We start from the raw sequence: 15638 nt of genomic DNA on the forward strand, positions 1-15638 counted from the left end.
TACCGACTAAAAACGGTTACATATGGAACGAAGTCAGCCCCTTATCTTGCAACAAAATGTCTTCAACACCTTGCGAAACATAATATGACCAACTATCCGCTTGGAGCACCTGCATTACTTAATGATTTTTATGTAGATGACTGTTTAAGCGGAACTAACAGCATCATTACCGCCTTAGACACTCAACAACAACTTACGGAACTGCTCAGTAAATCAGGATTTAAGCTGAGAAAATGGTGCTCAAATAATACACGACTCCTACAAAACATTCCGATAGAAGACCAAGAAATCAACCTTGATTTAGATGACTTAGCCATAAAGCCAACAAAAACATTAGGCATTATTTGGCTCCCGAAATCAGACGAATTTTGCGGTAAGGCAGAGATGTCATCAGAGCAACCTATCACGAAGCGGATTGTGGCATCGGACTTAGCTCGAATTTTTGATCCTTTGGGAATTTTTGGCCCCATTACTGTAACAGCTAAAATATTCATGAAGGAATTGTGGCAACAAAACTATTCCTGGGATGCAGAACTGTTACCTCAGGCTCAGCTAGAATGGAAGCGTTTTAGAAATGACTTACAAACATTAAATACTGTGAAAGTACCCAGACATATTTTTAATTCGACGGTTCCCTGTTCGATTCAATTACACGTGTTTACGGATGCATCAGAGAAGGCATATGGAGCAGCTATGTACGTGCGAGCAATATATAATGATAAGACAATAACATCGAGACTATTGTGCGCCAAATCTAGAATAACACCATTAAAGAAACAGACACTTCCACGACTAGAACTCTGCGCAGCATTGCTGGGAGTCGAATTAGCAGAAAGAGTTAAACAAGATTTAAAGTATCAAAACGTGCCAACCTACTTTTGGTCCGATTCCGAAATTGTTTTGTCATGGATACTATCTTCATCTGCCTCATTGCACACATTCGTAGCAAATCGTATTAGCAAAATTCAAGAGATGTCACTTGCTGATCAATGGCATCATGTGGCGTCAAAGGATAATCCTGCTGACATCATTTCCAGAGGAATGAAAGTTAAAATGTTCAATTATTCACATATATGGTTTTTTGGTCCACTCTTCCTTCATGGAGGCAACGAATTTTGGCAACAGCCAAACCCAAAGGCATTTAACATCTCAACCGATATCGAAAGACGACAAGGACATACAGTTAACATTATCATTCAAACAACTGGTTCTGATCACATGATAAATCAAATTGATCATCGAAACTCATTCAGATACCTCCAAAGAACAATTGGTTATGTTCGCCGTGTATTTCATCGCACACAATCACCAACAAGAACACTTTCTCCAAAGGAATTACGAGATGCATTAGTCTTCATAATTAAAACTATTCAGGGCTCAGAATTTGCAAAGGAAATCTCTGACTTAAAACAATGTAAAGCAATCAACAGTTCGAGTCAACTAAATATTTTAGCACCGTTCATTGACGAACAAGGTGTACTTCGTGTTGGAGGAAGGCTTGAAGCATCAACATTGCCATATGATGCTAAACACCCAATGGTAATTCCTTACAATCACTCAATAGTGAAATTGATGTTCAAAATGAAACATGAAGAAAATTCCCATTGTGCCCCACAATTATTGCTAAGCACAATGAGACAAAACTTCTGGCCGATTAAAGGAAAGATTATGGCGCGAAACATTGTTCACACCTGTGTCATCTGTTCAAAGGCAAAACCAAAACTGATTGACCAACTCATGGGCAATTTACCGACTGATCGAGTTACTCTGACTAAACCATTTTTTACCACAGGAGTTGATTACTGTGGTCCGATATGGATTCATTATAAAATTAGAGGAAAAAGGCCAACAAAGGCATATTTAGCAGTATTTTGCTGTTTCGCGACTAAGGCTGTTCACCTAGAAGTGGTGAGTGACCTGACAACAGAGGCATTCATAGCCGCTATTCAACGTTTTATCAGCAGAAGAGGAAGATGCCAAACAATTTATAGTGACAATGCGACTAACTTTGTTGGTGCGAGAAACCAACTACAAGAGCTCCAGTCTACCATTTATTCAGAAAATGGTAAAGAAAAGATCATTAAGACCAGTAGTAACAAGGGAATTGACTTCAAATTCATTCCACCAAGAGCTCCTCATTTTGGAGGACTCTGGGAAGCTGCCGTCAAGTCAGCTAAACATTCAATGATTAAAGGAATTTTCAATGCTTCATTGACTTATGAAGAATTGACAACAGTCATAACTGAAATAGAAGCCATGTTAAATTCAAGGCCAATAACAAAAATGTCATCCGATCCAAATGATCTAACAGCGCTTACACCAGGACACTTTCTCATAGGCGAACCACTTACCACTAATGTGGATCCCTATCAAAAGGAGAGCCGAATGAGTTTATCATCACGATGGCGTCTAGTTTCTGAACTCAAACAAGAATTCTGGAGAAGATGGTCAAAGGAATATCTCAATGAACTCCAATCAAGGTACAAATGGAAACAACAAAAGGCAAATCTATGCCAAGGTGATTTAGTCATTATTAAAGATGATAATCTACCCATGTAAAAATGGCCTCTTGGCAGGGTGCAATAGGTGTATGAAGGAGAAGATGGCTTGGTCCGTATAGCTGACATAAAAACAGCCAATGGGATTCTTAAACAACCATTACGATCATTGGCCCCCCTACCCACTGAAGGCAGCATTAATCAAAATCCAACAAAACAAAATTCTACTGTCACACAAACAAGACGAACGAATGAACCTAGTGAAGCGTTGCCAAAGCGTCGAAAGATATATGATGGCACATCTTTAATGATGACCATACTTGTGACAATATTGATGATGCCATTAATACTTTCGAAACCCATTGAAGAAATATCATTTCCAAACAAACCCGGAATATATTTTGAAGGAATTGGCACCGTAAATCAAATCATTGGAAGATGGAAAATTATCACTTACTTTGAGTTCGCGCCTATTCGAAAGGAGATCGAAAGGTTTCAAAATGGCACAGCAGCACTTCAGCAATTGTGCCCATTGTTACAGCAACAAGAAAGCTGTTATGAGTTCGTCCGCCAATTCAATAATACTAACATAGAATTACGAACTGAAACGAAGGTTATGACGAGACACCGATCAGCCAGAGGAGCCATCAATATAGTTGGAAATATTGCTAACAAATTATTTGGTGTTTTAGATTCAGAATATGCTGAAACGATTTCTAAAACTCTAACTCAAATCAGCAATAATGAAGATGTACTATCAAAAATGATCAAAAATCAGACTACAGTCATGGACTCAACGCTAAATATATTCAGCAAAACTACAGAAGCCATTGCAGTTAAAATGAATCAACTACAAGATGAGACAAACAAAATAGTAGATTACACTAATCATAATACTAAACGTATTAACCACCTAGAGATCTATACATCACTGGTAACCCAACTTACATGGATGGCACACACATTAATAAAAATTGAAGCTGCAATATTTGATGTCTTAACTGATACTCAGCATGGCAGAATTAATTCTCTTTTGATGTCTCCACAACAACTTCAAGACCAAATCATGAAGATCAAGGGCCATTTACCTCATTCACTTTGTCTTCCATTTAATCAAGAGGACGTTATTCATTTATACACGTTGATGTCTTCACAAAGTGGAATCACACAAGATCATTTGATAGTTGTCTTACAACTGCCATTAACCGATCATGAGGATTTCGATTTATTCAATCTCGTCCCAATTCCTGCAACAGTCAACAATACAATGATGACAATAGTTCCAGAAGCTTCATTTTTAGCTGCCACGCCGCATAGAGACCAATATTTTGCCTTAACTCGTGAACAGTATAAGGAGTGTATGACTTTCAAGCAACCAGAAAACAAACTACTCTGTTCGGATAAACAATCAAAATATAACATCGGCTCACAGGCTTACGCTTGCGAATTTTACCTATTAAAAAACATATCTGACAATACGTGTAATGTGCAGGAAACAAAATCGAACATTATTTGGAGTCCCCTGTATCATGCGAACCAATGGATATTCGGATCAAAAAACAATACAACAGTTACGGCCGTCTGTAAGGGCATCACGACTCATTTAGAACTACAAGGTGCAACACTTCTGAAATTACAAGACGACTGTGTACTCAAACACCAAACGTCTACAATTCAGACACATCAAACGCTTACCGACACCATGTATGAATCTTACATTGCATTTGGTGAGATACCTGTCATTAATTACTCAGAATTATGGTCAAATTTTAAAGGAAGTTCATTGAATCTCAGCAACGAACTTAAACAGTTAAAGCTACTTCACAATACTCTGAAAGATGAAAAATTCGCTGAATTACCACACAAACTACAGACGGACAGCATGCACCACTACGCAATTAATTCCACAACCCTAATTCTTGTCGTTGGAGCCATCATATGGATGATATGGAAAATAAAGCAGGTAAAGCGTCCAGAAGTCAATCAGCCAACACAAACTCTCACACCAAACGCGATGCCACGAACAAGATTTACTTTGGAGCCTGAAACAATTACATAGCTTCTCAAAGTCTCATGATGCTATAAACTCTAAATTTTATATTTTTAAGTTTATATAATATTGTATAACTATTTATTGTTTAAAAATTATATGTGTATTTATATATCCACAAAATGTTGTAATTATTTTAAAATTTTGTCTGTTGATTTTTAAAAAAAAACACATAACGCATTGCAAATCAAATCAATCATTGCTCATAGATTCATTCTTGAATAACGTAATTCAAGCCGGGCAGAATGTTAAGTTTAACAAACCTAACATATTTTAGCTCGCTTGTAGTTACACTTATGCAGCAAATAAATATTGTAAATATTAAATACATTGTTTACGTTTATAAGTTCAATAGCTTCACATATTGTATTTATGCTTATGCAGCAATATGTGAAATTTAAATTATTATTTTAGTTATCAATAATTGTAAATATTATTATGCTTAGTATAAAGTATTAGTGTTGCTGTTAAGCTAGACTTACTTTGTATAGTGACAAAGAAGCTTTATGCTTAGTAAGTAATTCTATACTATATAAGGTAACAATATTGATAATAAAACTCGAGAGCGAAAACAATCGTCTTTCCTTCAAAAACAAAATTTGGTTATTGGTAGATGTGCCTTTTAACCACTATAGCAAGTAAATAAAAATTATTTACTTACTTGACTGGCGGTTTATGTGCCTGCAAGCCTTTCGTCATAAATACCTGATTATTGGTTTATGTGCCTAATAGTCAGTGTAACGAAGTAAGAAAATACATTATTTGATACCACCTCAGATTACGTGGTATTACACGCCTCACGGATTTCGTTCGTGTTTACGTTATTGAAAGCTCCCTCGATGTCAAGGAATCCAGCCAGGGTGTACTCCTTTAGTTCGAGTGTTCTTTCAATAGTACCAACCGCTTCGTGGAGAGCACTTTCTACCGACATACCCTTGCGGTATGCGTGTTGTGCCATGTCCATTGTGAGGATGCTGGTCTTTCCTCTAATATACAAATCGATAAGTCTCTCTAGTGTTTTCAAAATAAACGAAGAGAGACTAATAGGTCTGTAATCCTTTGCAGTAGAGTGATTTAGCTTTCCTGTTTTGGGATAAAAACCACCCTAACCTTCCGCCTAGCTTTGGGTGTATATCCATCTCTTAAACATCTTGAAATGATGTTTACCAGATGTGGACCCACGCTTTCAGCAGAGTGTTGCAACATGGCAGGTATGATTGCATCTTGTCCCGACGATTTGTAAGGATCAAAGGAGTTAATTGCCCAAGTAATTTTATCTCTGCTAATAATATTTACGTCGTCAGTCCTAGCTGCTTGGACAAGATTTAACTGTGATTCACAGTCAATCGAGTCGGTGCAGCCTGGAAAGTGTGTAATCATTAAAATATTAAGGGATTCCTGACTCGAGTCTGTCCATGAGCCGTCTCAATAGTTCCGCAGAACTGTTGCCAGGACTTTCTCTTTGCAGTTTTAATCTTGCTTTTATACATATTAAAACTGGCTTTATAAAAATTCCAATCCTCTTCTTGCTGGCTGCTTTTTGCCTTGCTGAAGAGTTTTCTGGATGTAGTTCTCAGCACCCTTAATTCCGCACTCCACCAAACCGGTTGAGGTTTGGTTTTTGGCCTAGTTAGGGGGCAAGCTGATTCAAAAGATTTGTTCAAGATACGCGTAATGCGACCGACCGCTTTATCAATGTTTGCGTTCCCTTGACCAATTTTGACGTTTGTCCGAATTAGCTTTTGTTTCACAATTTTGACCAGTCGGCACTTTTGGGATTTCTGTATGGTGTTGGACTCTTAACTTCTAGATTGACGGTGAAGTGTATCCGACAGTGATCCGAAAAGGAGTGCGTGTCTAATACTCTCCAATTGTCTACCTTAAAGTAATTAGAGTCTGTGACCACTGTAATATCAATAACCTCTTCCCTAACCCTATTTCGAAATGTTGGCTTATTGCCTTTATTGCATAAAGTTAGGCTAGTAGAAAGAATAAAATCAAAAATGGACTCACCCCTGCTATTGGTATCACTGCTACCCCAGAGCTCGTGATGTCCATTTTCATCGCAACCAGCTACCAGAAACAATCCTCGTGATTTTGCATATGCAGTCAGTGCTCGAAAGGCTACTGGTGGTGGTTTTGCCGTTTTATGACTTTCAATATGACGTCCTTGTCCGGAACCGGAGGTGGGACCCACAGGGAAACAATCAGGCGTACAGGGAGCTGAGAGCGAGGAACTACTTCGAGTTGAGCAACCTGCCAGAGTATGCCAAGACCATTGATTGTCTGCGTAAGGAAATCCAAGGACTTCTTGTTGCCACAACCAACAACCTTAACCCCTTTCTGCCATCCAGCTCCATCGAATACTAGTTCCTCACTATCCGCTTCCGTCATTGCTGTCATCAGACACGCTTCAACGAGTAGCCAATTCTTAGGCGTTATCTTCCCATCAGGGTCGACTTTATCTATGATGGCTACTTGCAGCACCATTGGGGACTCAAAAGAGGCTGATGATTTAGGCTTTTTCGAGTTCTTCTGTGTCTCTTCCTCAGACCGTGCCCTTTTTGTGGCTTTGACCGTCGAAGAGGAGGGTGTCCTTGAAGAGGATCCTGTGGGTTTGATCTTTGGTGGCAGTACTCTCTTGACCGCGCTCGTTGGATCGGTTTTATCTGCAGTTGAAGCGATAACCTTAACGGACTTTGCTTCCACTTTGGATTGCCCTTGTTCCACTGATGATTGAGCTGTAGCGTTGTCCCTTTCGAACTTTGCTACAGCCTTTTCATGTTTCCTAATTAGGTCCTTTCCCCTTTTCGTGAAGGAGGAAGAGTTCCTCGCCCTCATTTTTCTCAGATAGTAAACCGATCGCTTGTAGCCATTCCTGGCCTTCTGCTCCTTCGTTACTACCTTCCACGACTCCATCCCCGGCATTGAAGCCTTGGATGAGGGGATTGAGGAGGATCAAGTAGAAGTGTCTCAAAATCCGGACTGATGTCATCGACGTTGCTAGCCTGTGATAACGAGTCATCATCGGTTGCTGTGTCGATGCGTAAGTTCAGAAATTGAGACCCGATTTGATCTCCCTCACCCTCCCCAACCAAGGCTCCTTGCCTACCCAAAGTTGGCTTGGAGACCGCGCCCTGTCCAGTATTCTTAACGGAAACTTCTAAGTTAGAGGTTGAAAATAGATTTGTGTTTTTATTTGGATTTGAGAGGTCACAGGATCTCGACGCCAGGTGCCCCTCTCGCTCGACACCAACCGCCGGTACTGGGGATCCGACTCCCTGCACCTTAACTTTAAAATTTTCTGTTGACATTAGTCATACAAAAACGCCTCCTCCCTATAAGGTTTCTTTAAAAGTCTGCCACCCTACGCACAAAAAGACTCGGACTCGACCGCCCCTGACATGGAGTAAACAGACGTGGTTGTGTGCCGCCCCTACTTTGGGGAAAACAGACAGGCAGGTTTTAGTTGGTTGCCGGCCTGTCTAACATGGGAAGCCCTATCAGGGGTTAGCATACTATTGTATGGCTACCCCCGTAAATGAATTCGGACGAATCACTGCAGCCCTAAGCCCCCACACCACGACAAGGTACCTACCTACCAAGTGGGGGTTTATCGACCGTTTCTACGCAATGCCGTCAGCTGCCAGCGATGTCTTTTCAATCTTACTTCTGGAAACCGAAAAAACGACAACAGCAAAATCACTTGGAAGCCAGAAGACACATCCGCATTCGAGACATCCGCATGTGCTAAATCTGCATGGCGTCGGATTCCCAACAAACGTTGACCACTGATGCGTCCGATACAGCAGTCGGTGCCGTCCTGCAGTAGATTGTAAAAGGCAAATCGCAATCTTTAGCATTTTATTCGAAGGCGTTGAATACGGCGCTTACAACAGAGAGCTGACCGCCATCAACCAAGCTATGCATTACTTCAAGTACTTCACGAATTCATTATTCTGCTGACCATAAACCACTCACGTTTGCGTTCAAGCAGAACAGCGAGAAGATTTCTGTTAATGAAATAACACTTAAGAAAATAAGTTGACAGCACTTAAACTGTAACTCCTGATTGAAAAGCTGAGTTTCCAGCACTTGAACTGAAACTCTAAAATTTTGAATTAAAGAGATCGAATATTGATTTCAATCTGATTTTTATTAAATTAAATTTTGCCTTAAATACTAAATTATTACAAATTATTACAATAACAATATCTAAATTTTATTCTTTTCCTTTACCATTTTCTTGCAGAAAGTACAAGCTCAGCATATATTATACAACCAAATTCTTTGTTGTGTCTAGTAACCAAGAATTAATGCCAATGCACTGGCCTTGATATATGCTACATATTCAAAGTTCAGTGCCACTGCACTTAACAAAAAATATGATGCAAATATTCAAGTTCAGTGTCACTGCATTTCACCAAATTAAATAATGTAAAGGTAAGCCAAAGTTTGAATATTGCTAACATCAGCATATATGTTCAAATTTTACAATAATTGTTTTACATATAGATAAATATATTTATACTTATTAAATGTGTAAATCTTGATATTGTACAATAATAATAATAATACAATTTTACAATAATAATAATTAAATGTGTGAACAACTTCGCTACGGCGCGTTAGGCAGTTGGAATTCATAAGCCAGTTCTCCACTGACATCCGCCATATAGCTGGTGCAGACAATTGCGTGGCCGACACGCTTTCGCGTATCGCACAAATCGAATTTGAGGCAGCGGAGGTGGACGTGATAGCAAAGGCGCAAGTGTCAGACGACGAGCTGCGCGTGATACTTGAACATCAAGCCGACACACCGTTAAAGCTCGTTGCGTATAAGTTACCTATCTACAATATTGAAGTATTTTGTGACATTTCCAAGGGTAATGTGCGACCGTTCGTTCCAGACAGTCGCCGTAAGTTAGTGATGACAAGCTACACAACTTAGCACATCCAGGCGTAAGAACGACACGCAAACTGATCCAAGCAGGTTTCGTCTGGCCAGGTTTAGCGAGAGACGCAGCAGAGATTGTCAGGAACTGCACCGCATGCCAATTGTCTACAGTCCACCTGCACACCAAGTCACCTATAGGCAGTTTCGCAGGCGTAGACGAGCGTTTCCAGCATGTACATATAGACATCTTTGGACCACTACCGCTGTCGCAGGGTAAATGATACTGTGTTACGTGCATCGACCGTTTTTCACGGTGGCCCGTGGTGGTGCCTGTACCATTAACCGGCGCATTAATCGAAGGCTGGATAGCACATTATGGCGTGCCTCACATTATCACCACAGATTTAGGACGGCAGTTCGAGTCAACGATCTTCCGCGAGTTATCCAGACTATTGGGCATCAAGCACATCCACACGACAGCATATCACCCCCAAGCGATTGGGATGGTTGAACGTATCCATAGAATGTTAAAAGCTGCTTTGCGATGCAACAACTCTAACGACTGGACGCGCGCACTCCCATTGATACTGCTGGGGTTGAGAACTACTCCAAAGGAAGATCTTGGCTCCAGTTCTGCTGAAATGCTGTACGGAAACCCGTTACGTGTTCCAGGACAGCTATTGACACAAAAAATGCCAAAAACCAGGTGAGACTGATTTCGTTTCATCACTACGTAGAACATTGCCCCAGCTGAAGACGATCAACGGCAGTAGACACGGACATCATCCAGTCTATTTTCCCGGCGACTTACAAACCAGCAAGTTTGTGTTCGTGCGCATCGATCGAGTGAGAGCTCCATTGGAAGGACCGTTTCAAGTACTGCAACGAGGGGAAAAAATTTCGTGATTAACAGAAGAGGGAGCAGGTGCACCGTCGCATTGGACAGATTGTAACTAGCATACCTCACCAACGATGAAGATATTGGCAAGCAGCTCTCGCCACCCTCCGTAGCCAATCTTGAGCGGGCAGAAGAATTCGAGAAGAAGGTTCTAAAACCACCAGTTGATTCCTTAAAGGTAGTGCATTTTCCAACGAAACTGTGCGATTACCGCGATTAACTGCATTAATCTCTCTAAATTCGTAGCGCGTCGTCGCCCAAACTCCGCCGCTAGGAGGGGGGTACTGTGGCAACATCACACAAGAATGGTATATAAAATGTAAAATTGACTAAACTCAGTGGCAAAACTACAAAAAGGTCAGAATACACAATACAGAATGGCAGCATAAAATAGTATGCAGTAGATATTTGTAAAATCAACACACAGAAAAGCGACGCTCGATTTAGTTTGCTTTTTGCGGGAAAATATAAAATTCTTCGTACATTAAAAATCCTTTTGATACTTAATTTGTTTATCTCTTTCTTGGTTTGATTCTTTCAACCGTTAGTTGTAAGTGCAAAACAATAATAAATATTAAATAAATATATACATGTGTAATGCACGCCTAAGAACAAGAAATATAGTGAATAAGAAACAATTTGTGTAAATAGCATTTACACTAAATATTATTGTTAAACACAAATTCACAATATATTGCAAATTTCTTTTATTAAATAATATTACTTTATTAATTTATTAGATTTAATAAATATATTAAAAACTCAAAAAATTTACGAAATTGATGTGCACCGAAAATCTAAACGCTCCGCACTTAAATGTACACGAATACTGAGCATGCTCGCATAATTGTACACAAAGGAATACAACAATAACAAATATGACAAAAAAATATCTGTCGTTCGGTTAATTTCACGAAGAGTAAGGGTTTTTTTTTCGCTAGCCGCATGACATGATACATTACCAGTACATTCTTTTAGTATGATGACTTCTCACATTCTTTTGTAAACATGATGTCATGCATACCTTTTTCATGTGCTTACCAAAGGGACTACTGGGATTTGCTGGAGCAACAGCTAAAAGGGGAAAGACGAAATTTGAAAGAAATGTATGGCGATGTGAGCTGCAAACTTTAGCCGCACATCTAACCGCTTCGGCAAGTCAACATGTTGGATTCTTATAAATGGAGTTGATATTCGAATAGAACAGAAAATTACTCTCATGCAATTCCCAATCTCTATTTCTCATATTTTAAGCTAGAGCACCCGCACATTATTTTGTTCATTCTACTTTTGTGCACACTTATGATAGAAATTTATGAATGCAATTGCGTAAAGGGGAAAGACGAAATATGATGGAAGTGTTTTGCGATGTGAGCTGCAAACTTATGAGCACAACTAACGACTATAGTAGCTAAAAGAAGCAAATTAAATGAGTTTTCATAGACAATTATATTTAATTGTTTTTGCTGAAACTTTAATCTTTAAAAATATATATATGAAAATGTAATCAACAATATTAATTCTTGATGTCAAGATATTTAATAAATTTATATTTGCAAATTATGTTATGGTGTTCGCCGCACACCTCTGCACCATCGAGCAGTCGTCACTGGCTTTCTTATATTCTTAAAACTTTCTCTAATGTAACCTTTACATTAGACACGCCACAATTTTGCGTAATTAGCAAAATTATTCGTTCTATACATTTTACAATCTTTACCTTGTCACAATTTGTTCTTCCAAAGTCATTTACAATTGACACCGATAATAAATATTAACAAAAATCAGCATTTCTCTTCGACAATTTGTCTTACAGACTTTTTGCTAATATTTATAGACTGTAAATAACTTTGCCTAGTTTTAGGTGCTAGTAGATCGTATGTGACCATAAAGACTGATATGAAATATTAGGCCTTTTCGGTGGCTCGCAAGTACGGCAAAAAATGCATGTTGGCCTATGTTGGCCACGCGAGTCATTGGCATCACTGTTGCAATCTGTCAAATGTTTTGTTTTGACAAACAGCAAATCTTGTATATGTGCATATAAATCAAATATATTTTTATAAAAATATTTTAAAATTAAAATGAACAAGGAATTAAAAGGAATGGTAAGAATATTGGAAATTTAAAAATAAAACACTAAGATAAGTAAATTTTTGTAGGTACTGTCGATGTTGGGAGAAGAAAGCAACGTTTTACTTGCGTGTATTTCTATAAAAAAATTTTTTACGCATGTAAACTACAAATTAAATGAAATAAAATAAATGTTACTTGGTAATAACTAACATAAAAAAAAATTCAATGTGCTTAATACTTACGATTTCTACATTCTTATTATTTTTTCGTTACTTTTCAAGATTTTTCAAATTTTTGAATTCTGTTTGAATTTTTATTTCCTCAATTTTTGACATTTGATTGCACTATTCGTTGGAATTTTCAATGAAGGTTCACAATAGTTCGCTTATTGCGTTGGTAACATTTTTTTTTTACTGGCCGATGTGGTTGGCCAGCATAGCTATGCTGGCCGAGGTAGAGAAAATAGTGTTGTTGTTTTGCGTACATTGCGGCCAGTATAGGCGTGCATAGGCCAGCAACTTGCTGTTTTTTGCCGTACTTGCGAGCCACCGAAAAGGCCTAATGTTGGCCTAAATTATTGACGGGTTGAGCTTATGTAAAGCAATTAATGTAATTTTTCATAAAAATTTATACAAAAATGTGCTAATGTAGGTCGATAATTGCAACTTAAATCACAAAGACTTTTTAACGCACATATAAAAATGTGCATGAATGTTGTATATTCTGAAAATTTTCAGCATTAAACAAGTCTAATTTTGTTTTAAATTTTTTGAATTGTTACGTCGAAAATATTTTAAAGTCGGTTTTGTTTTTTAGGATTTTAACTTTTATTGATTATATTTTTTGTATATTCCTAAAAAACGAAACCAATATTAAACAAGTGTTTAAATTATTTTTTACTTTATTTCAAATTAATTAATTAACAATTCAAGTTATAAAAATGTTCAATCCATAAAATAAAAATAAATATTTACGCATATCCGAGGAACCAGGTCTGATACCTTTTCGGTATTCGGCAACACATCAGCTGAATCATATTATTGTGAATTGTAGCACAAAAATTAATGTAAAAATTAAAACAAAGAAACCTACAAAGAACACCAGAAACGATTTAAAAAAGATCTGTTTACTGTGAGAGTAAGTAACAAAATAACATACAAAGAAACATAATTGGTCTGTTCCACGAGCTACTCATAGTAAAAAACAATAAAAATTAACACGAAAATTAGCTGATGGAACGCACTTGTGTATACACAGTGTTACTCGAAGTTACTACGGAACAAACTTAATAACATAAAAATGACTCTGGAAATTTTTATATATGAAGAATACTTTATATATAAGGACACTAATAATATAAACAAAAATTAATATTTAGTTCCAAGAAATGAAACTTCTTTCATAAGAACTGAAAGATAGAAATGTCGATCATTGGTGTAAAAACATTATTAATCCAATATGGCTCACAGAAAAATTAAATCTCATATAGGCGAAGCAATTATTTGTATAGCATATTGCTTTAACCAGTGATTAATAAATCTTTATTAGAAAAAGTCAGTATTTTCTATTATGTAGACATGTACATGTCATATTGAACTTAAATTTTGTGACAATCGAATAGCCCAAAAATTTTATTCTTGAGTAATGGCATCCCTAACATGTTTTTATTTTGACATTTTCTTAAATGCGCGAATTTTTACTACACAGTTCGGTTTTTGGTAACTGTTTTAAATAATGTAAAGGATTTATTAATTGAAGTATACGATATACCATGGATTTAAACTGGTGCAGATTGTGTGTCAATGTTGTTAATAGCAGCATTGCGCAGAATTTATTTGAAAACAGAGAAACTATGCGAGAAGTTCAGAGCCTGCTTGGTATTGAGGTATTATGACCAAATATCCTAGTACTTTAGTAATATAATTGACTGAATAAATTTCATTTAATTGCATTTTAGTTACGAAATGATGTAGGCTTACCACCATATATATGTGAAAATTGTGAAACAAATTTAGAAATAGCCTATAAATTTCAAATGAGGTGTTTACGAGCACAAAATTACTTTTCCTCGAACAAATTTCAGGAGCGATTAAGTGCACAATATGACTATTTTTATAAAAACGAAAAGATAAACAATATTTCGCAAACAATGGTTGACCAAAAAAATGAAGAAGTTAGTGATGATGATTTTACTGAAGATATATCCTCAAAAACAGTTAGTTTCGATTTTAATGATATAATTGAGGAAAGTTTAGAAAATAGTAATATTAATGTAGAATCTGTATCCGACGAAAGCGCAGTACAAACTAAACCCATATTTATGTTAGACAAAAAACCTACATTACATAAAAAATCAAATCCAAAAAACACAACTAATCGAACATGGGTATGCGAATTTTGTGGTCGTATATTTACTGCACATAATCATTATCATTATCACATTCGAAGACATAAGGGTATAAAAAAACACGCTTGCAAGTAACGATTTCAAATATTTCGTATATTAGTTATTAGATTTATTGAAATTGAATTTCTTTTCCTAGATATTGCCCCAAAAAGTTTGTGGGTAGTAATGAGTTAAAAATACACGAGCGTGTACACACTGGGGAACGGCCATATAGTTGTGTTTATTGCGAACGTAAATTTACATGTGCATATCAAAGAAACCAACACGTGGGGTAATAATTAATGTAAATATTTATTTAAAATAAGAGGTAAAAAGTTTTTGTTTTAGACGCATGCATACTAATAACCGTCCATATAAATGTGAATTCTGCACTAAAGGCTTTACAAACAACAAGTGTTTAAAACAACATTTACTGATCCATAATAAAGACCGAATCCATAGGTAAGGTTCATGCATACAGTGAAAAGAGCCAGTGATATTTATGACTGTGTACTTTGTAGCTGTAATCTCTGTAACAAAACATTTGCATACGAATGTAATTATCATACTCACTGCAAATCACAAACGCATAAAGCAAGAGAGAAAATGATGAAATCTATAAAAGATGATTAATAAATGTATAATTATAGATAAATAAGTGTAAATAAATAAATAAAGATTAGGTATATATTTTATTAATGGTTGAATAATTCCTCTTTATGACGTGGTATATATTTTAGTTAATATATTATACATACCTATATTAGAATGTAAAGGTAATAGTTATTGAATTTCAATTTTACAGTTAGCATCGCTTTTTTTTTATAATATAA

At 36.9% G+C, this 15638-nt stretch overlaps 2 protein-coding genes across 2 annotated transcripts; both read left to right on the forward strand.

Moving 5' to 3' along the window:
- The first annotated feature begins 84 nt into the window (after positions 1–84).
- LOC119666157 lies at positions 85–2559 on the forward strand. The gene has a single exon (XM_038075440.1). The coding sequence runs from the start codon at positions 85–87 to the stop codon at positions 2557–2559; it is 2475 nt and encodes an 824-aa protein (XP_037931368.1).
- An 11511-nt stretch (positions 2560–14070) lies between these two features.
- LOC119668723 (transcription factor Ouib-like) lies at positions 14071–15487 on the forward strand. Its single transcript, XM_038078325.1, has 5 exons — positions 14071–14304; positions 14377–14897; positions 14963–15097; positions 15154–15267; positions 15327–15487. The coding sequence occupies exons 1-5, from the start codon at positions 14191–14193 to the stop codon at positions 15436–15438; spliced, it is 996 nt and encodes a 331-aa protein (XP_037934253.1). The 5' UTR covers positions 14071–14190; the 3' UTR covers positions 15439–15487.
- The last annotated feature ends 151 nt before the right edge of the window (positions 15488–15638 follow it).

Source organism: Teleopsis dalmanni, chromosome 1 (genome assembly GCF_002237135.1).
Source record: "Teleopsis dalmanni isolate 2A chromosome 1, ASM223713v2, whole genome shotgun sequence".
NCBI lineage: Eukaryota > Metazoa > Arthropoda > Insecta > Diptera > Diopsidae > Teleopsis > Teleopsis dalmanni.

Excerpts from the sequence above, each read along its gene's own strand:
- LOC119666157 (XM_038075440.1), top strand. The coding sequence starts at position 85 with ATGACCAACTATCCGCTTGGAGCACCTGCATTACTTAATGATTTTTAT.
- LOC119668723 (XM_038078325.1), top strand. The coding sequence starts at position 14,191 with ATGGATTTAAACTGGTGCAGATTGTGTGTCAATGTTGTTAATAGCAGC. Across the intron at positions 14,305-14,376 it reads AGAGCCTGCTTGGTATTGAG|TTACGAAATGATGTAGGCTT; the intron begins GTATTATGACCA and ends ATTGCATTTTAG. Across the intron at positions 14,898-14,962 it reads ATAAAAAAACACGCTTGCAA|ATATTGCCCCAAAAAGTTTG; the intron begins GTAACGATTTCA and ends TTCTTTTCCTAG.